General features: G+C 36.2%; 1 protein-coding gene across 7 annotated transcripts in view; it reads left to right on the forward strand.

Moving 5' to 3' along the window:
- The window catches only part of BABAM2 (BRISC and BRCA1 A complex member 2), a 602274-nt gene that overhangs the window by 181444 nt on the left and 398583 nt on the right, over positions 1-22247 (forward strand). For 6 of the 7 annotated variants that reach the window (XM_069072106.1, XM_069072105.1, XM_069072111.1 and 3 more), the window contains exon 5: positions 10839-11033. The exons of the other annotated variant lie outside the window; for it this stretch is intronic. In XM_069072106.1, coding sequence (XP_068928207.1) covers positions 10839-11033 — 195 coding nt within the window. The remainder of the gene's footprint in view (positions 1-10838; positions 11034-22247) is intronic. 7 annotated transcript variants of the gene reach the window in all.

The raw sequence follows: 22247 nt of genomic DNA on the forward strand, positions 1-22247 counted from the left end.
TCAACTCATCTCTTCTAAGAAGCTATAAGCTGAAGTGATGATAGAAACAGATCTCAAATTTGGAGCTAAAAACAAAACAACAAAAAAGAGTGAATTGGGATTAGATAGAGCTATGCTGGATCCTCTCCAATAACCCCTCTGTGCTCCAGTTTCCCTTTTCCTGAGGAGTAATGTTGTCTATAATATATAGCCTTTTCAGAGAGAATGGTTTCCTTTGTACCAGCTCCCCCAAGATTAGATCCATTTAAAGATCCCCATCTTCTGTTATTATGACAGATATTTCTTTCCCCATGGAAATGTTCTTTTTTGTGACTCCCTCCTACCAATGGGTTGAGATACCACCTTTTCCTTTTCTCAGTTTATATCTCTCCCTTTTTCCACCTCTCCCATTTCCCTGTAGCCCCTCAACTTGCTGAAAGACAATTAGAGTTATCTGCCCATCGTTGTTCACCTATGGACTTAGAAGTATCCTGAATTTTCCACTTACCTCCACTTTCCTTCTTTCCATCTGTACATGCTCCCATTCTACAGACTGCATTGGTTTACCTGTAGAACTATGGGATCTGGTTTATGGTGTTTCAGATCTTATCCTTCACCATTATCTCTATTTCTTTAAGTTCTGCTTTCATTTTTATTCCTTTGTGTACTTGAAAAAGTCTCTTAATGGTCCTTCCTACCTTCCCCACCTCCCCACATTGCAAGCATTTTGATATGTTATACTTGTGTAGTCATACAACACTTGCATAATAGTCATATTATGAAAGACTAACTATATTTACCTCAATTCTGTCCCACCCTCTATTTATTCTATTCTCTCCTTTGACCCTGTCTTTCCTCAAAAGGTTTGCTTCTGTTTCCCCCTCCCCCAATCTGTCCTCTCTTCTATACCTCCCCCCCACCCTCCATCCCCTACTTTCCTGTAGGGTAATATAGATTTTCATACCCAATTAAGTGTGTATATTATTCCCTCCTTAAGCCAATTCTTACCTCCCCCCTTTCCCTCTCTACTGTAAAAGATTTTTCTTGCTTCTTTTAAGTGATATAATTTATCCCATTCTAAGTTTTCCTTTCTCTTTCTCCGAGCAAATTCCTCTCTCACCCCTTAATTTTAGTTTTTTAGATATCATCCATTCATATTCAATTCACCCTGCATCCTCTGTCTATATATATTCCCTCCAACTACCCTAAAATGAGAAAGGTCTCATGAGTTACAAATATAATCTTTCCATGTAGGAATGTAAACAGTTCAACTGTAACAAGTCCCTTATGATTTCTCTTTAGTGTTTACCTTTTTATGCTTTCCTTGAGTCTTGTATAAAGTCAATTTTTCTACTTAACTCTTTTTTTTCTCAAGAATGCATTAAATTCCCCAACATCATTGAATGTCAATTCCCTTCCCCTCCCCCCTCCTCATTCATTACGCTGTTTTGCTGGGTAGGTGATTCTTGGTTTTAATCCTTGGTTATTTGGCCTCCAGAATATCATATTCCAAGCCCTCCAGTCCTTTAATATGGAAGCAGCTAAATCTTGTGTTATCCTGATTGTGTTTCTACAATACTTGAATTGTTTCTTTCTGCTTGCAGTATTTTCTCTCTGACCTGGGAATTCTGGAATTTGGCTGTAATATTCCTGGAAGTTTTACTTTTGGGATCTCTTTCAGGAGATGATGAGTGAATTCTTTTCAATTTTTATTTTCCCTTCTAGTTCTAGACTATCAGGGTAGTTTTCCTTGATGATATTTTGAAAGATAATGTCTATGCTCTTTTTTTGATCATGGCTTTCAGGTAATCCAATAATTTTTAAATGATCTCTCCTAGATCTATTTTCTGGGTCAGTTGTTTTTCCCAATGAGACATTTCATCTTGTCTTCAATATTTTCATTCTTTTGGTTTTGTTTTATTGCTTTTTGATTTCTCATAGAGTCCTTAGCTTCCATTTGCTCCATTCTAATTTTTAAGGAATTATTTTCTTCAGTGAGCTTTTGGATCTCCTTTTCCATTTTGCCAATTCTTCTTTTTTAAGGCATTCTTCTCCTTATTAGTTTTTTGGAACTCTTTTGCCATTTGGTCTATTTTATTTTTTAAGTTGTTATTTTTTTTCGTATTTTTTTCGGGTCTCTTAGCAAGCTGTTGATTCATTTTTCATGATTTTCTTGCATCACTATCATTTCATTTCCTAATTTTTCCTTTATCTCTCTTGCTTGATTTTCAAAATTCTTTTTGAGATCTTCCATGGCCTTAGACCAATTCATATTTTTCTTGGAGGCTCTGGATATAGGAGCTTTAACTTTATTGTCTTCTTCTGAGTGTATGTATCAATCTTCCTTGTTACCAAAATAAGTTTCTATAGTCTCAATTTTTTCTTCAGTTTGGTCATTTTCCCCGCCAATTATTTGACTTTTAAACTCACTGTTAAGGAAGGGCTCTGATTCCGTTGTGGAGGGTAAACTGTTCCAAGCTTCTTGAGTTCATCATGAGCAACTGTTTTCAGAGATACTTCTGGGGACCTTTAAGTTTTCAGTTCTTCCAAGGTGGTATGATATATGGAGAGGTGTTTATCCTCTCCTGATCTGTGGTCTGGTCTGTGAGTCACCACAAGTACTCTTTTCTTCCCTGGAACTATGAGGTGGGTTACCTCTCTAGTGCTGCCACAAGCTCTGCTATGAAGTGTTCCTTTTCACCCCAGGACTTCTACCCAGGACTGCGACCCAGATCCAAGAATGGAGAAGTAACAGAATCCTGCCTCAGTCTAGCAAAGAGAACCCTATAATCTCCTTTTGATTAGTTGTTTGATCCCCTTACCATCTGTAGGCTGAGAACTCTGGAAATAGCCACTGCTCCCACTCTCGCCACCCTGGCCACTGCTACAACTGCTCCTGCACCTCAGGGCAGTGCTGGGGCTAAGGCTGGATGGCTCTCCCCTCTCTCTCAGGTCTGACAGACCTTTCCTATTGACCTTCTCAGTTTTCTTTGGCATTTATGGGTTAAGAAGTATCAAAATTGTCACAGCTGCCTGCAATTCAGTCCCCTGAGACCTGCTCAAGATTTATTGGGGCCTGGTCTATGCTGGTGTGACTTGCACTGACCTGCGCTTCTCTTAGGCTGGTGCAACAGACTTTTCCTGTTTACCTTCCAGGTTATCTTGTCCTGGAAATTTGTTTCACTCTGTCTTTTTATGGGTTTTGCTGCTCTAGAATTTGTTTGGAGTCTTTTTTTTTTTTACAGGCATTTGGAGGGTTTTGTAGGAGAGCCCAAGTTAAGTCTCTGTCTCTACTCTGCCTTCTTGACTCTGCCAAAACTTATAATTCTTAAATTGTCTCTGGGCATTCTCTATTTGAGGTAATTAGTCTTTGTATGTTTAGCAAGCATGTGTTCTTTTAGGGTTATTGCTCTTTGTCTCCAAAATTAACCTGCCTTTCAGTACATTTGTATTCCAAATATGTTGTTCTCTCTTTTGTTTCTTTGAAAAGACTCACCAGTGTGGATTTCAGTTTTTATACTCTTTAATTATATATATCATAGGAAGCAAAAGTTTTGACATTTGTCCTCTTATGTTTATAATTTTTATTTTTAATCATTCTGTAATATCTTGTTATTCTTCTGTATCCTTTTATGATTCCACAGGCTCTGTGTTTTATCAGACATTGCTTTGATTTTCTTTGTTTTGCAATATTTATTTATAGAAGTTTGTAATCTTTTTTGATATTTCTATATTTAGCCTTTCTTCTAATTTTATTATTTATTTTGTTGATTTATTTACTTATCCTCCAGGTTTTTAGTAGCATATTTTTCCTCTTGAAATCTTTGGGATTAACTGTCTGAAAATTAATTCATTGCCCTTTCCTGTCTGACTTCTCCTCTTCTTTAGTGGACATACCTCAGAGCCATATTCTAAAGCTACCTCAGCCTCCTTTCATGTTGAGGAATTTGCTTTTCCAAGCTTTCATTCTTGCCATAAATTAGGTAAAATTATCTCACATAATTAGAACACACAGGTAAACATCTATATGAACATGAAGGAGGAATGGAGGGACCAACTGACTATTCAACCTCACTCTCATCCGAACTGGTTAAAGAAAGGAGAACACACACACACACACACACACATACAGAGTTCAGAAATACATTTAATTCAATAAGGAAATAGGGAGAATAGGGAATTAGAAGGATGCCAGAGAAAGTGAGAGATTAGGCAAAACAAATGCCTATGGATGTACAAAAATATTTATAGCTCTTTTTGAGGTTGCAAAGAGTGGGAATCTGAGGGTATATCCATAAATTGGGGAGTGGATTGTAATAGTAATGGAATTTAAAGATTCCCCTGTATTTGCTTGGTTTTCGGGTTGAGTGTTGAAACCCAGAGCTTGTGAATCCCACTTGTGGGATGGACTTGTTGAAGTGAAAAGAGAGGGCTGAACTGGGAGGAGCTGGTGCTATGGATTTAGAGAAGCCCTGAGCAGAGAGAGGCAGAAGAACTTTTGGAAGCAGCATTGTGGAGGCAGAGAGGCAGAGAAAGAGAGAGGGTTGCTGAGGGCCAGTTTGAGCTGCCCAGAACTTTTGAGAGCTGCCAAGGACTGAGGAGACATGGCTGTGATGCTGTTGTTTTGTCTGTTTTGATGTTGTTTTGCCAAATACGTCCGCTTGTGAAGGACTGTTGTTGCAGAGGTCCTGGAACCTTGCTATTTGTTGAGAAGTCCTCAAAAAGGATTTTCTTGTTGTATGTTTACAGAAATCCTGGAATTGGGTCTTGTTGATATTTTGAGGGGTCCTGAGACTGTTCTGCAGGCAGAGAGTGAATTGATGAGGACACTGGCCGTGTATATTTTGGCTTTGTTAAGCTCTGTCTCCTCTGGAACAGAGATTGCTGAGAACTTGCCTTTGGTCAAGATGAAGAAAAGACCTCTCTTTGGGTACTAAATGCTGTGATGATATCTTGCTGTAGCTCAGGGGTAGATGGCCCTTGTGCTCTCCACTGCCCTTTTTGAGAAGGTGCTTGGCATTAACTGATGATAATTGTAATTCAGTTGTGATCCAGGGGTGGGAAACTAGACTTTTTTGTGCTCTGTGATTGACCAAATGAATATACTTTTTTTATGATTAGAAACTAATCTCCATTTGAGAAGAGAGACTTTGCGATTGACTAAATGAATGTACTTTCCAAGGGTGGAGTAGTACTTGGAAATTATTGAATCACTCTTGGTGAATGCTGTATTTTGATTTTCTCTGTTCTGTGAATGTTTTATCTTAATTTGTTACTGAATAAAATGGAGAGTTACTATTCTGGTATTCTGAACCTTGGAAGTTGACTTTGCTTGGCATTACATGGATGAACAAGTTATGATATACAAATGTGATAGAATACTATTGTGCTTTAAGAAATTATGATGGAGAGGGTTGCAGAAAAACCTGGAAAGACTTGTGTGAACTGATACACAGTGAAATGAACAGTACCATTGCTTCAATGAAAAAAGAAATAATAAAGGCAAAAAACTTTAAGAGAATCAGGAGCTCTTATCAATATAATCATGAATCATGATTCTAGAGGACTGGTAATGAAATGTGCTATCCACCTCCTGATAGAGAGATGAAAGTCTCAGAACTTAAGGCAGATTTTTTTGTACAATAAAGAAATTTGTTTTGATTTGACTACACATTTTTGTTATTCATGGTATATTAGAGTAATGGGGAGGGGGTGGAGTTTGGAGTTCACGAGGTCACCAAAGAGATTGTCATAGTAATATAGCTATCTAGTGATGAGGGGATCTAGGTAAGAGTGCTAGAGGGAATTAGGAGGAAGAGAGAGATCCATGAGAAATTTCTACTCAAAAATGACAGATATCGGGAATGAAGGACGGGGCTGAATCAAAGTTCACCTATTTATTTAAGTGTGAGTAACTAGGAAAATGGTGTTAGAATGATTTTTCTTGCCTCCTTGTAATACTCTTGAGTCTTCTGATCTTGTTCTGACTTTGTTATGGATGTAAAGGATTGTGAGAATTTCTCTCCCAGAAAGTTTTTGAATCAGGATATCCCACAGGACTCTCTTCTGGTCCCCCTTCTCTTCCCTTTGAGATAAATGAAAAGTCCAAGAGACATAGTTTCACTGTAATTAATCAGTTTATTAATTAGGCTAGCCAATAATTAATTGAGGTCAGGTGTTCTCTTGGAAACCAAAGACCCTACATGGAGGTCACTTGAATGTTCAAATATCTTTGAAATAGGACTTTTCCTTGAGGGTGGAGATCAGTGCTGATTGGTTAACAATGAGAGAATAAGTATTATAATGAGGCTTATTCTATTCAGGTCCTGGGGATTGTGTGTAATAGTGTCACTCTTGGACCATGTGACTCATCTCAAACCAGGCCATTTCAGCCTCAGGCAAGTATAGACCAAGAGATCCATCTTCAACTAGTCTTACCTGAGGAGAACAGTGGATTGGAATTCACCTAGATTAGGTTCTCTTTACTCTTTAATCAGAAATAAGCTCTCCAGGTTGGGTGGGGTCCAGCCTAAGATTGAAGAGAACCCCTTTGTTTTCAGCCCTGTTTTTCACATGGAAGGGAAAAAAATTCTACTAATAACTGACCTACTAATAATGGCTATTAGTAAAAAAGAGAATCTTTGGGTTCTGTATATGAAATTAGTTATTAATATAATAAGAAAATAATAGTTTTCTCATCTTTATACTATTTTATTTGGTGATCCCATCAGTTCCCTTGGATTCAGTTGTCATCTTGAGGCAAACCAGTGCTAATTTCTCTGTGATCTCCAATGTCTCATCTCCCAACTATGTGTTGAGCATCTTAAACTACATGTTCTGTAGGCATCTTAAATTCAGCACATAAATATGAATTCATTATCTTTCCCTCAAAATTCTATCTTCTTTGTAATTTTTCTATTACTGTTGAGCATATGACCATCCTCTCAGTCACCCAGGCTTACAACCTAGACATCATCCTTGACTCCTCATTCTCTCTCTACTTCTCCTCCCCCCCTTCTATTCAATATGTTACCATATCTTACTGATTTTGTAATATTGCTCATATATGCACTCTTCTCTCCTCTGACACTGCCACCACAGATCCTCATTGCCTCAGGCTAGATTATTGCAAAAGCCTGCCACAAGTCCCTCTCCCTTACCATTCCCCAGTCCGTTCTTCACTCTGCTGTCAAAGTAATCTTCCTTAAGTCCAGGTCTAACCATGTCACTTCCCTATTCATTATTTTTCAGTGGTTCCCTAACACCCCCAGGATCAAATATGAAATCCTGTGTTTGATATTCAAAACCATTCATAACCTGCCTCCCTCCCCACCCCATCTTTACAGTTTTCTTACATGTTATACCTTTTCCCTACCTCTATCACAATCCCACATGAACTTTGTGATGCAGAGACACTGACCTTCTTATTACTCCTTGTATAAGGCATTCCATATCCTAACTCTGGACATTTTCACTGACTTCCCCATGTATAGAAATCTTTTCATCCTCAACTCTGCCTCCTAGTTTCCCTGGCTTCCTTCAAGTCTTAGCTAAAATCCCACCTTTTACAGTAATCTTTGCCTGATTTCCCTTAGTTCTAGTGCCTTTTCTCTGTTGATTATCTCGAACTTATCTTGTATGTAGCTTGTTTGTTAATATGTTTGCTTGTTGTTTCTCTCATCAGATGTTGAACTCCTTGAGAGCTAGGACAGTCTTTTGCATTTGTTTGTATCTCTATCAATTAGCACAGTGCCTGGTACATAGTAGGTACTTAATAAATTATTATAATTATATATTATATTATAACAAAATATTAATAAATTATTAATAAATATTAATAAAAATAGATATCCTGCCTTTTGTTTCCTATTGTATACACTTACTGTATTACTTTACCTCCTTGCTCTGATATTAAATATCAGAGCTGGAAATCAAACCCAGATTTCTGACTCTTAACTCCATTATCTGTTGTCATGTTGTAATGTTAAGCAGTGTGCTAGGAGTAAAAAAGACAGACATGACATAACTGCTGCCCTCAAAAAGTTTACATTTTTACTGGAGGGATACAATGTGAAGTAAATACAAGATTTTCTCTCCCCCCCCCTTTTTTTCCTGGACTAGACCTTTGATTTCATTAGTTTAAGGAACTCACGATGGGAACTCTTTCTAATGAGGCAAATCAACTACAACCCTGTAGTTTAGCAGCTTAAGAGACTTGCTGGGGGTAATAAAAGAACAAGTGACTTACCCAGAATTACTTGTAGCTATTATGTGTCAGAGGCATGATTTGAACCTAGGTTTGGCCTGATTGAGACCCAAGTCTATCCTATATACTCTGTGTGTGTGTGTGTAAATATTTATATACCTGTAGATGTGTATATAGAGACACACAAAAAAATAAACACAAAGTAATTTGGAAGTGGAGGAAACACTTAACAACTGGGGAAATCAGTAAAGGCCCTTTTTAGAGGTGGCAGTTAAGCATAACCTTAAAATGTGGGCAGAGTGAGAATTCTAAAAGTTGAAAAGTGAGAAAGGAGAGTATTTCCTGTATGGGGTGGGGTTTGTACCAGAATGGCAGAAGATAGAATATCAATTATGTAGCACAGTGCATGAGCCACTTTGGCAGGCATGAAAAATGCATGACGGAGGGTAATATGAAATCAACTTGTAGAGAGACAGACAGACACTAAAGTCAGAGTGTAAAGGGTTTAAAATCTCAAACAGAGGACTTTATGTTTTCCTAGAGACCACAGGGATCCACTAAGAGTGACATGGTTACGCTTTTACTTTAGGAATGGCAATTTGCTTTTGTATGAGAATGAATTAGATAAGGGAGAGGCTAGGTTCAGGGAACCAATTTGAATGCTCTTGTAGTAATCTATGCAATAGGTAATGAGGGCCTGACATAGGATTGTTATGGTGTGAATGGAGAGAACAAATTCTGGAGAGAGATATTATAGGGATAGAATCTACAAGATATGACAGCTTGGGGATAAAGAAATAAGTAACATTCTTTCGCAGGTAACAAACTTAGTAGGGATATTTAAAAATGGATCAATAAAACTTAGAAATCTCTACAGATGGATCTCTGGTTAGTAATATGTTGCTTTAAACAAAGTCATTTCCTTTTCCTCCTTAGGATTTGTGATATTACTTAATAAAAAGTAAAAACATTAAAGTTTTACAAAAACACCAACAAGAATTTTTAAACAAAAATGACATTTCATTTGAATGATGATAATGTAGGGAGAAATGATGAAAACATAGTGTATGTAAGTAGTCATTGTTGACACACATGGATTTCTTAAAATAATTTCGTGGAGTCCATGTTTTTCCTTTTGCTATCTTTTGTGTTCTCCAAATGAGCTTACTTTTTAAAAATTTCATGCTTCTCTGTTTATAATTAGGTTAATGTAAAATGTCATTATTCATTTCCTAAGACTTTATTTTCAGACATTGTAATTTATTGGAGTTTGGTGGAGAGATTTGTAAAATATTCTTATGCCTGTGACTATTATATTCCTATAGATTATGTTATGTTTTCTGGAAATGTTATCTGAGGCTCAGATTTTAAAGATTTAAAGAAACAGCTCAAAGTTAACATGTGGCACGTATTTGATTAAGTAGGACAATTTGGTTTGATAACAAATTTGGTTTAATTTAATAGTAATTAATGTAAAGAATTTGTTTAAATCTTAATTTCCTGGATCTTGAGATTGAAAAACAATTGACAGTGATATGGATTGTATTGATTTTCTTCTAAATTTATCTATCTATCTATCTAGTTATCTTTTGCTTTTTGGAGGGGGGAAAATAGGGCAATTGGGGTTAAGTGACTTGCCCAAGGTCACATAGCTAGCTAAGTGTTAGATGTCTGAGGCTGAATTTGAACTCAGATCCTCCTGACTCCGGGGCTGGTGCTCTATTCACTGTGCCACCTAGCTTCCCCTTTTCTTCTAAATTTAATACAATTTCAAAGTAGCCTTCTCCTCACACCTTTCCTGAATTCTCACTTTAGTACTCTTTGTACTAAAGTACTCAGTACAGACTTTTAGTACACTTTGACACTGTTGTTTCTTTCTATAATTATCCCTACCAAACTCAACCCTAACTTGTTGTGGTGAGGCCAATTTTCTGTCTCCACTGCTGTCATGCCAGTGCTACCTTGTGAAAAATAGGCTTTAGGTCTGAGGTCATCACTGTTCTGACATCAATAAGTACATAAAATTTAAATATAGCTAGATAGCCTTCAAGCTAGATTGTGATAAAGAAAAACATTCATGTACAGCTGTACTTAAGGTCTCTCCCAAACCTGATATTACATATTTTCTCATAGCTCACCCTCTGTTCCGCTACTCAACTCTTAACATCTTCATAATAACAGGATTTTGTCTTTGTCAGGGATACACGAAAATACAAAGGATCTGTGGTTTTGTCAGCACAAAAATATCCTCTGGAAAGCATGGGATTCCCTTGATCAACACAGATTGCAAACTGTGACTTATTGGTTAAGTTTTTCTGGAGTTGCTTAAGAAGTTTAAATGAGTTACCCAAGATTATACAGCTAATGAGTATCAACAATTGTATTTGAACCCAGGTCTTCCTAATTATCACTAAGTCCAGCAGTCTTTTCTACTATCCAACAAAATTTTCATTAAAATGACAAGAAGTCTAGAACAGAGAAAGCTGAAGTCAAGAGAAGCTTCTAACTTGAGTTGTGTGCTTATGGCTTATCAATAGCTCCCACACCTCTGAGACTTTCTGAGGCACTTTGGGTTCTGTATTGGAGAAAGATTATGATGGTGAATTTATGTCAGCAGTTTTTTGATCTGGCCCTTTGTTCATGTCATCGGCAGAACCTTGCATCCTGGGATCCCTCTAATCCCGACTGCCTTCTGCTCGTGGTGAAGGAGCTTGTGCAGCAGTATCACCAGTTTCAGTGTAGCCGCCTTCGGGAGAGCTCTCGCCTCATGTTTGAATACCAGACATTACTTGAAGAGCCACAGTATGGAGAACACATGGAAATTTATGCTGGGAAAAAAAATAACTGGGTGAGTCTTCAGGAGAAATAAACTATTAGCAAAAACTTGGAAGAGAATGTTTTCAGAAATCCTTTTCTAGTAAATATGAGTTGTCATAGTGAATATAGTACTGAACCTGGTATCAGAAAGACTTGAGTTCAAATTCAGCTGCAAGACATTTAATAGCAATGTGACCTTGGGCAAGTAAGTTAACATTTCCTAGCTTCATTTTCCTCATCTATAAAAAAGGAATAATAATAGTGTTTATTTCTTAGGGATGGTGTGAGGGTCAAATGAGATAACATGTATTCACAGCTATGTTTCAAAGAGAGGTCCTTAACCTGGGTTCCGTGAACTTAAAAAAAATTGTTTTTCTTTGTAATCTTTGTTTTATTTTATTCATTTTAAATACATTATTCTGAGAAGGAGACCATAGGTTTCGCCAGACTTCGAGAGTGTTTCATGATACACATATTGAGGTCCAGAAGCCCTGCTTTAAAGAGGCTTGTGTTTCAAGATCCATAATAGTACGAAAACAACGAGAGAGTTATTTCTATTTAGAAGTTGTGTTGTGCTAGCAGATATCTTGGTATCACTGAAAACACTGCAAGCTTATGCTTATGTGACATGTTTGTCCAAAATCATTTAAATTTATTAAATGACTTCATGTATAAGGGCAATTTTTAAGATCCTTGTATTTCTAAGGATAATACCAGGATTAAAGAGCCCTTTGCATACAAATAGTGAACTCATACATGCCATTGTAGGTTGCATCCTATCACAGGAGCAAAACCTAAAAGTCTTATACTCTGTAATTGCTTAGTCTTTAAGAAATAGCACTTTCTGGCTCAGAGAACAGTATGCAAATATAGAGGTTGTTCTCTTTTTATAATTCTGAAACCTCAGTGTTGGTTTGTCATCCTTTATGTTTTGATTCATTCCAGTTAAATGTAAGACTTATGAAAACCAAACATATTTGAAAAGCAAAATCACCTCATTTGTTAGAGGGCATTAATTTCTTATGATTGATGTGTTGTTAGGTGAACACATTTGTTTGAAATTTAAACAATCTATTAATTGACTGATAATTTTTCTTTGCTATGGACATTAGCCTAATAGTGATATATAGTTATATGTATAAGACAAGGTCATAAACTAATTACGTTTGCTTCAGTTCAACAGTTATTAATTCATCCATGTTGTTTAATTCATTATTCTGGGGATGAGGATCTCATGGGGAACATGATATAAAAATGACTAAGACAGTCCCTGCCTTGCAGAGGAATAAGGGAACAAGCATTTATATAGTACCTACTGTGTACCAGACACTATTCTAAGTGCTTTATATTTTCTCCTTTGATATTCTGCCCTGCAAGGTATGGGCTATTATTTCCCTATTTTACAGTTGAAGAAAATGAGGCAGGCAGAAGTCGAGTGACTTTCCCAGCATCACATAGGTAGTAAGTGTCTGAGGCTAAATTTGAACTCAGGTCTTTCTGGTTCCAAGCCCAATGCTTTATCCACTTTGCCACGTAGCTGCCTGTTCTGAGAATTTTGTGTTTTAGGAGAGGTAATAGAATGACACAGATCCTTATAGTATATATTAGAATCTGCTAAATATGTAAGATCATTCAGCAACACTTTGGGGAGGAGAAATTACGAATAATAAGGTGAATCAGGGAAAACTTAAATTAGAAAGCTACTCTTGAGCTGTTCCTTGAAAGATAGAATTTTGATAGGCATGGAGTTGGGAACAGATCAGGGTAGGATTGCAGTGGGTTCCAAGTATAAAGGATGAAATAGCCAAAAGTATTGAAATGGGAAAAGACAGAATTAGAATTTATTTGGTAAACAGAAAGTAGTTCAGTTTTATTAGAATATAGAATTGTGAAGGGGAATAGTGAGCAATAAAACTGAAAAGATGAGAGTACATTGTCTCTTGAAACTCAGCTTTCTGCAAGATCAAATCAACTCTTAAACTCAATTTCTTTTGTACCACTTCCCTCCTCTTTGCACTTCTCTCTCCCTCTAATTGCAGTAGATTGTGGGTTGACATTGAGAACTCCTCCCAGATCTTCTATGTAAGGGAAGGCACTCAAGACAAAGGATTCATAATTTATCTTGGACTGTAGGACTTCATCTTGCCCTTGTGGTACCTTCCCTTCCCTTCCTCTCGCCCGTTACCTTCATTTTCAACCATTTTTTTATGCTGTCCTCCCTCATTAGATTTTGAGCTTCTTGAGGTGTTTAGCATGGTGCTGGGCATATACTGTGCCTGGCACACAAGAGCTTAATTAATGTTTATTGATGGAGTCTTGAATACTTTAAGAAAATGGATTATATTCAGTAAACCTTGAGGAGCCTGTAAAGGTTTTTTAGGGGGGAAATAATATCAGAATTTGTTATTATTATGCTTCAACTATTAAGTTCTTAAATACTCAAGTGTATCTATAATCTTATTAATTTAAGAACTTCCTCCAACAATATAGATCATGATCCATTTATTCCTGCTTTTCCTATGAAATTCTTGTCTGTTTACTTCCAAAAGTTCATGCAAGGAGTTCTGTATGTGAAGACCCCCTCTTTTTTTCTCTTTATTTTCAAACTCATTTTACCACAAAATATAGTAAAAATTTTAAAACTATTTTAAAACCAAGAACTGACCATATAAAAATGTGGTTACAATGCCAAATTTTAGTGAGACAATATGGGTCATAGTTCTGTCCCTGCGGTTTACTACTACCGCTTCTGCTGCTGCCATTATCACTGCTTGACAAATGTCAAATGACAAAATACAGAATTTAGATTTTAACAAGTGCTTTACTACATTTTCTCTTTTGGTTAGTTCCTTTGTTAATGAGATGAGAGTAAATGACACAAAGCACTTTGTAATCTAAAACATTGTAATAATAGTGCTGCAGACATTTAAGTAGTGCTTTGAAATTTACAAGGTACTTTTCATATAAAATCTCATTTTATCAGTTAATATGCTTTTTCAAGAAAAAAATTCTTATGACAGTATTCTGTATAGTCTAGATTTTTATTTATTCTACTGCTATATTCTTAATAATATCTGAGTTCTACAGATAGTAGTTATTACCAGGAATTACCTAGATAACCATAATCTAGGGCTTTTCTGACTGGAAATTTTATTTTTGGGAGGGGGGATGGCAAGGCAGTTGGGGTTAAGTGACTTGCCCAAGGTCTCACAGCTAGTAAGTGTCAAGGGTCAGTTCGGATTTGAACTGAGGTCCTCCTGATTCCAGGGCTGGTGCTCTATTCACTGCATCACCTAGTTGCCCCAAGTAATTTTTTTCTTTAAAGAAAAATTGACAATCAGGGACTCAAAGTTTTACAAACAAATGTGTATAAAAAAATTGTTTTTTTTACATGCAACTGGGAAATAAGATATACAGGCACTGAGGTATAGAAATCCATCTTGCCTTACTAGAAAGTTGGGGGGTGGGGAATGGGAGAGGGTATTCAGTAGGCTAGCTATTTCAGTAGGGGAAAGACGGGGAGAAAAATTTGTAACTCAAAATCTTGTGGAAATGAATGTTGAAAACTAAAAATAAATAAATAAATTGGAGAAAGGAAAAAAAAAAGAAAAATAGACTAGATTTCCAACTTCTCTTAGGCTGTGGGACCAGTAGTCGAAAGGACATGCAGCTAGAAATCTAGAGATCTGAGATCATGTTCTCACTAACTGTGTTGGAGGCAATTCACTTAGGCAGATGTTGTAGTCAATTTCTTATCTATGAAACGAGGATTATAATAATTTATCTGTTTCAATGTTATGAAGATCAAATATTCTTAAACAAGAGGAAAAGCACTATGTAAAAGAAATATATGCTTATTTTCTACTTTTTTAAAAAAATGTGCAACACTATAAACACAGTAGATATTTAACATAAGCCCATTTACCAACTGACTTCCTGCATGATTTCCTTGAACTTACTTTTGAATAAAACAAAGTGCCACTGAATTTCCTGGTCAAGTTGGAGATAAGTTTATGTTTATATTCAGCAAGCATTTAATAGAGTGTCTCAAGTGCTTACCGCCTGTGCTCGTTATTGTGAATGTCAGGTTAAAATAATAATACTTTATCTCATTGACCCATACAATAAGCTTATGAAATTGGTAGGTAGGTAGAAGTATTATTCTGATTTTACAGATGAGAAACAGGAAGCTTATAGAGGTTAAATTATTTTTACAAGTTCTCACATTTGGTCAACAGCAGAGCCAAGATTTAAACTAGAGCTTCTGAACATATCTAGTGCCACATAAATATTAAATAAGAGACCTACCCCAGGTTGTTTCTCACATTTAGATCTGAAAGAACTTTTAACTGCTGCCCTAGATCAATAATATTCCTTAAAGCTAATAGCATTTACTGCACTCTTCCATTCAGAATATTAGATTTTCAGGGTCCATCTGATCCAACCCATACTGAAAAAACAGTATACCCAACAATTTGTTATTTAGCCTCTCTTTGAAGACCTCCAAAAAGGAGAAACCCAGTGCCTCCTAAGGCAGTGAGTCCTAGTTTTGGATACCTCTAATTGTTAGGAAATAGTTGTGTTGTTTTTTTTTACATTGCGTCTAAATTAGCCTCTTTGAAAATTATTCCTATCACAGAAATATATATGTGATATATGTGTGTGTATACATACACACACACACACACATATATATATATATTAGTGAATACAAAATTTCAGGAGAAGACAGCACTGTCATCTGTCATGATAGGGAAAGTGTAGATGACAGGAGTTGTGCTTTTAAAGAAGCAAGGTAGAAATGAAGAGGGAATGCATCCCTTCCAGACAACAGATAAACTTGTGCATAGATATGGAGATGAGAAATGGAATGTCAAGTGTGAAAAATAACAAGTGTGTCAGTTTGGTTGGATTGTAGATTGTGTGAAGGGGAGTAATGTGTAATATGCCTGGTAAGATAGACTAGATTAGAAGGGCTTTTAAATGTGAAACAGAGAGTTTATATTTTATCCTAAAGGCAGTAGGGAACTGCTAAAGATTATTGAGTGGAAGAGTGGCATAGTCAGACATTAGAAATATCACCTTGAAATCTATATGAAAAATAGATTAGAATGGGGACAACTGACTTAGGGAGAACAACTAGGGGGTTATGTCCACACAAGAGGTGATGGACTTAGACCAGAGTTGTAATCGTAAATGGAGGGGAGTTAGATTTGAGGGATACTAAAGAGATAAAAATGACAAGCCTTGGCTACTGATTGAATAAGAAGAGTAAGGGAGAAGGAAGAAGTCAAATATGACTTTGATGCTGTCAACCTGGGTGACTAGAAGGATAGTGGAACCCTTGAGAGAAATAGGAAATTTAATAAGAGGGAATATCCTCTGAAATGAGAAATGAGGTCTAGGGTTCCATTCCTCTCCCCAGATCTCATACCAAGGAATTAGTGATTTCTGTTGTCGTTTTTCAGTTGTTCAGTTGTGTCCAGCTCTTTGTGACTTGACAGACCACAGCACACCAGGCCCTTCTGTCCTTTACTATCTCTTGAAGTCTGTCCAAGGTCATGTTTATTGCTTCTGTGATACTCTCTATCCATCTAATCTTCTGCTATCCCCCTTTCCTTTTGCCATTAGTCTTTCCCAACATCAGGGTCTTTTCCAATGAGTTGCATCTTCTCATGTCACTAGAGTATTTAAGCTTCTGTTTCAGTATTTGACCTTCCTGTGAATAGCCTGAAATAATTTCTTTATTTATTGACTGATTGTCATCTCCTTGCTGTCCTGAAGACTCTCAAAAGCCTTCTTCAGCATCACAATTTGAAAACATTGATTCTGCAGCCATCAGTTTTCCTTATGTAGTCCGACTCTCATAGCCATGTGTTGCTAGTAGAAAAACCATAACTTTGTACGGATCTCTGTCGGTAAAGTGATGTTTCTGCTTTCAGTATACTGTTCAGATTTGCCATAACTTTTTTCCCAAGGAGCAAACGTCTTAATTTTATGACTGCACTTGCTGTCTACAGTGACTTTGAGCCCAAGAATATAAAATCGGACACTGCTTCCATTTCTTTTCCCACTAAGTTGCCAGTCAGTGATGGGATCAGTTGCCAGGATCTTAGGTTTTTTATGTTAAGCTTCATGCCAGCTTTTACACTCTCCTCTTTTACCCTCATTGAGAGGGTTTTTAATTTTAGTCTTAGAGTGGTATTGTCTAGATATCTGAGATTGTTGACATCTCTCCCAGCAACCTTAATTGCAGCTTTTGATTCATCCAGCCTGGCATTTTGCATGATTTGCTATGCATGTAAGTTAAATAAATAAGGTGACGATATATAGTCTTGTTGTATTCCTTTTTCAGTCATAAGCCAATCAATTGTTCCATGTTCAGTTCTACTTTTTGTATCTTGGTTCACATACAGGTTCCTCAGGAGACAGATAAGATAATCTGGTACTCCCATCTCTCTGAGAACTTGCCATATTTTGTTGTGATCCACACAAAGGCTTTAGTGGATTCAGTGAAGCATAAATATTAAATGCTTTTTTCTGGAACTTCTTGCTTTCTTCATAATCCATTGAATATTGGCAATTTGGTTTCTAGTTCTTCTGCCTCTTCAAAAAACCAGCAGCACTTCTGGTAATTCTTGGCTCACATTGCTGAAGCCTTGCTTTCAGAATCTTAAACTGAAAAGCCTGAAAAATTTATTTAAATCTAAACTTAACAAATACTTAAAATGAGCATTTCTGTATCTATTACAGAACAGAAAGAAGGAATTGTACAAGAATCTATGAATCTTTGTCTAACCAGGCCTCTAAACTTGATGCATTTTACATGCCACTTTATATACTGAAGACTTCAAGTTGGTAGCGAGAATACTGGAAATTCTTTTTTTTTTAAATTTTTTTTAAAGCAATTGTGGTTAAGTAACTTGCTCAAGGTTACACAGCCCGTTATTTCTGGGTGTGGTGCTGAGTATCTGAGCCCGGAATTTGGTCATCCCAACACTGGAGCCAGTACTTTTACTCGCTGAGCCACCTGGCCGCCCCTAAGCAATTGGGGTTAAGTAACTTGCTCAAGGTTACATGGCCAGGTGTTTCTGGTTGGATGCTAAGTGTCTGAGCCCGGGATTCGATCTCCAGGTCGTACTGACACTGGAGCCGGTGCTCTTACTCGCTGTGCTACCTGGCCGCCCCTGGAAATTCTATATATGCATGAGAATTGGAGCTAGTGCTAGAGTTTTGGAAAAGAGTGACATTTTTTTTTTTGTGAGAGAGATCTGGAAGTTCTTTAGGACCAACTCCAGACATGTAAATGAAAAAAGACTTTGGTGCTGCAGACAAATAGGATGAACTGTTCTCAAAGTTAATGAATAGTGAACAGAAATGAAGGAATAAAGAAGATTCGTAGACATCTGAAACTTTTGTAGAATATGACCTCAAAACCTCCATTGCATTAAAGTAAGATATTGGACTCTTAGGTCAACAGTATTTGATCTGAAAATGTGTTTTCCTGACACATTATATCACTGTCATAGGAAAGGATATTCAGCTGAGATAACATACAAACATACATAGCCAAAATGCTATCACATCTATTGCTGAAAGCTGTCTTAACTCCATCCAAAGTTCAATTTCATTTTAGTTTAATTCAGTCTACTTCAACTTAAGAAGCATTTATTGAATCCTTTTATTGTCTTCCAATTGATTCCCTATCCTACTCCCCACAGAAGCTGTTCCAAATCTTCTTTCTTCTCTTCTCAAGCTTCCCATTTCTTCCTCTAGCACATCCCTTCAAGATGAGGATCTTACCTCTTATTCTATTGAGAAAATTGAGGCCATTCACCATCTACTCCTACTTCTGCCTTTCTCTTCATCTCAGAACCCCTTATCATCACCTCCTACACCTTTTCTTCAGTTTCTGAGAATAAAGTAGCTTTTCTTTTTGTCAATATCAACCCATTTGTATGTCCTTGTTTCCTTTCCTTTCCATCTTCTCCAACAGATTGCCTCAACATCTTTTTAAAACAATAACAACAACAAAGAACTCCAGAGAACAGGAAAAAAAATCAGAAAGAAGCATGAGAAAATTATAGGTTGAACTTACTTTATACTTAAAAGAAAGGCAAGCTGTACATAGTAGAGATCTCTAGTTTCATGTATAATCCTCGTTCTATTCTGTTTTCTATGTGGAAATGCCCATTTTACTTCGTGTAAAAGATCAGGAAAAAAAAGCCATTAAAATCGCCCATTTAATCATTCACTTTTCTCTGCATAATCATCAGTCTTTCCCTGTCTACTACTTATTTTTTTTACTACTGTCAAACATGCTTAAATCTTTTCAGTCCTTAAAAAGTTTTTTCTTGGTCCTTACTGTTTCTGAAGCTATGATCCTATGTCTTCTTTTTTCTACCAAACTCTGAAAGAGCTGTGTACACTTTATTTTTCTCAGTCCATAGCCTTTTGCAGTCTGGCTTCCTTATCACTCAGTTGAAACTCCACTCTCCATAATTACGATTAACTTCTTAACTGCCATATCTAAAAGTCTTTTCTCATTCTTCATTCTCCTCTGTCTTTGATTCTGTTCACCATCTTTTCCTCCTATGTTTTCCTTTCTGTGTTCCTGACACTGCTCTCTCTTGCTTTTTCTATCTATCTGACAAATTCTCGTTCTCTTATTCCACATCATCATCTGTATCACAACCCCTAACTGTGGGTGCACCCCCTAGGCTCTGTCTTAGAATCTCTCTTCTTTTTTCTCTATATTTTCTTTCTGGATAACCTCATCAGCTCCTCTGATTTGCATTATTATCTCTATCCAGATGACTCTTAGATATTTTTCTGTCACCCTAATCTCTCCTGAGCTCCAGTCTTGCATAACCATCTCACTGTTGGATATTTAGAACTGTATGTCCCAGAGTCATCTTCAATGGAACATATCTAATTATAACCCATTATCTTGTGCTACAGATGCTCTTTTCTAATGAACTCTCCTGTTTCTCTTATGGATACTGTCATTCTTCAAGTCTCCCCAAGTTTGTAAGCTTGTCATAAGTCCCAGTTCCTCACTTTTCTTTGCCTTATAGTTGCCATATCTTTGCATTTCTGCTTCTACATTTTTCTTTAATCTCACAATTATTATCTTAGTTCAATTCCTCATTTCTCTCATCTTACCCAAACAATTGCAATGACTTCCTTATAGTCTACTGACTCAAGTTTGTCTCCATTCCAGTAATGATGATGATGGTGATATGTTGATAATACCAGTTAACAATTATATAGAACTTTAAGACTGTCAAAGTCATTTACAGATACAATTACTACCTATCCCCACTCTATAGATGAAGAAAATTAGTGCAGAATATGACTTTCTCAGTGTCACACAACTAAAGCTAGTAATTACCTTAGACAGATTGAATTGAGTTCTTTACTACAAATCTTTCATTCTATCCACTATGATACCTCATCGGCCTAATCTTTTTTTTATTTAATATTTTATTTTTTCCCAGTTACATATAAAAACAATTTTAGCATTCTTTAAAATAACAACTTTAAGTTCCAAATACTCTCCCTTTCACCCCTCCTTCATTGAGATGGCAAGCAGTATGACATAGGTTATGTATAATAATGCAAAACACATTTCCATGTAAGTCATTCTGTGAAAGAAAACACAGGCAAAAAAAAATCAAGAAAAATAAAGTAAAGAAAAAGTTTCTTTGATCTGTGTTCAGGCTCTACGAGTTCTTTCTCTACAGATGGCTAGCACCTTTCATTGTAAGTTCTATAAAATTGTCTTGGATCATTGTATTGTTGAGAATAGTGAAGTTATTCACAGTTGATCATCATACAGTATTGTTACTGTGTACAGTGCTTTCCTGTTTCTTCTCATTTCACTTTACATGAGTTCATATAAGTCTTCTAAGGTTTTTCTGAAACCATCCTACTTGTCATTTCTTATCGCACAATAGTATTCCAACACAATCATGTACCAGCCATTCCCTAATTAACGAGCATCTCTTCAAATTCCAACTGTTTGCCACCACTAAAAAGATCTCTTTGGGATAGAGACCTAGTAGTGATATTGTTCTGTCAAAGAGTATGCATAGTTTTATAGCTTTTTGGGCATAGTTAGAAATTGTTCTTCAAAATGGTTGGATGTATTCCTTTTGTTCCTTAGAACTTTGAATAAGAACCAACGTGTTCAAGGAAGGTAAAAGCACTGGTGGTGCATTAGTGTTCCAATTTTTCTATATCTCCTCCAACAGTTATCATTTTCCTTTTCTATCATATTCACCAATCCCATAGGTGTGAGGTAGTATTTCAGAGCTGTTTTAATTTGCATTTCTCTAATCAATAGTGTTGTAGAACATTTCTTCATATGGCTATAGATTCCTTCAATATCTTTTTCTTATTGCTATAACAACATTTTTAGTACAATATTGCATAAAGTGGACAACTTTACCTTACCTCTGAACTTACTGGGAAGGCTTCTAGTTTATCCCCATTACAAATAATGTCTGCTGATGTAGTTTTAGATAGTTCTGCTTTTTTTTTTTAAAGGAAAGCTCTTCTTATTCTTATTCTTTTTAGTGTTTTTAATAGAAATGAGTTTTGTATTTTGTCAAAAGCCATTTCTACTTCTATTGAGATGATAATATAGTTTGTTTGTTATTGATGTGGTTAGTTATGCTGATAGATTTCCTAATATTGAGCCAGTTCTGCATTCCTGGCATAAATCCCATCTTGTCATAATGTGTGATCTTTGTAATTTATTGCTATAATCTCCCTACTATTATTTTATTTAAAATATTTTGCTCTTCCTGGTTTAGGTATCAGCACCATATTTGTGTCATAAAAAGGAATTTGGTAGGACTCCTCTATTTTTTCAAATAGTATTGGAATTAATTGTTCTTTAATTGTTTGGTAGAATTTAGCTGTTAATCCCTCTTAGAGAGCTCATTGATGGATTGTTCAGTTTCTTTTTCTAAAATATATTTATTTATGTATTCTATATCCTCTTCTGTTAATCTAGGCAGTTTATTTTTATGTATATATTCATCCACTCTCAGATTTATTGGCATACAATAGTACAAAATTTCTCCTAATAATTGCTGTAATTTTCTTTTTGTTCACAGTAAATTAACCCTTTTCTCTTTGATAGTGGTAATTTGACTTTCTTTCTTTCTTTCTTTCTTTCTTTCTTTCTTTCTTTCTTTCTTTCTTTCTTTCTTTCTTTCTTTCTTTCTTTCTTTCT

The sequence above is a fragment of the Petaurus breviceps genome, unplaced genomic scaffold, assembly GCF_028583685.1.
Source record: "Petaurus breviceps papuanus isolate PSGF00001 unplaced genomic scaffold, PetGlider_PUasm1.0 90845, whole genome shotgun sequence".
Classification (NCBI taxonomy): Eukaryota; Metazoa; Chordata; class Mammalia; order Diprotodontia; family Petauridae; genus Petaurus; species Petaurus breviceps.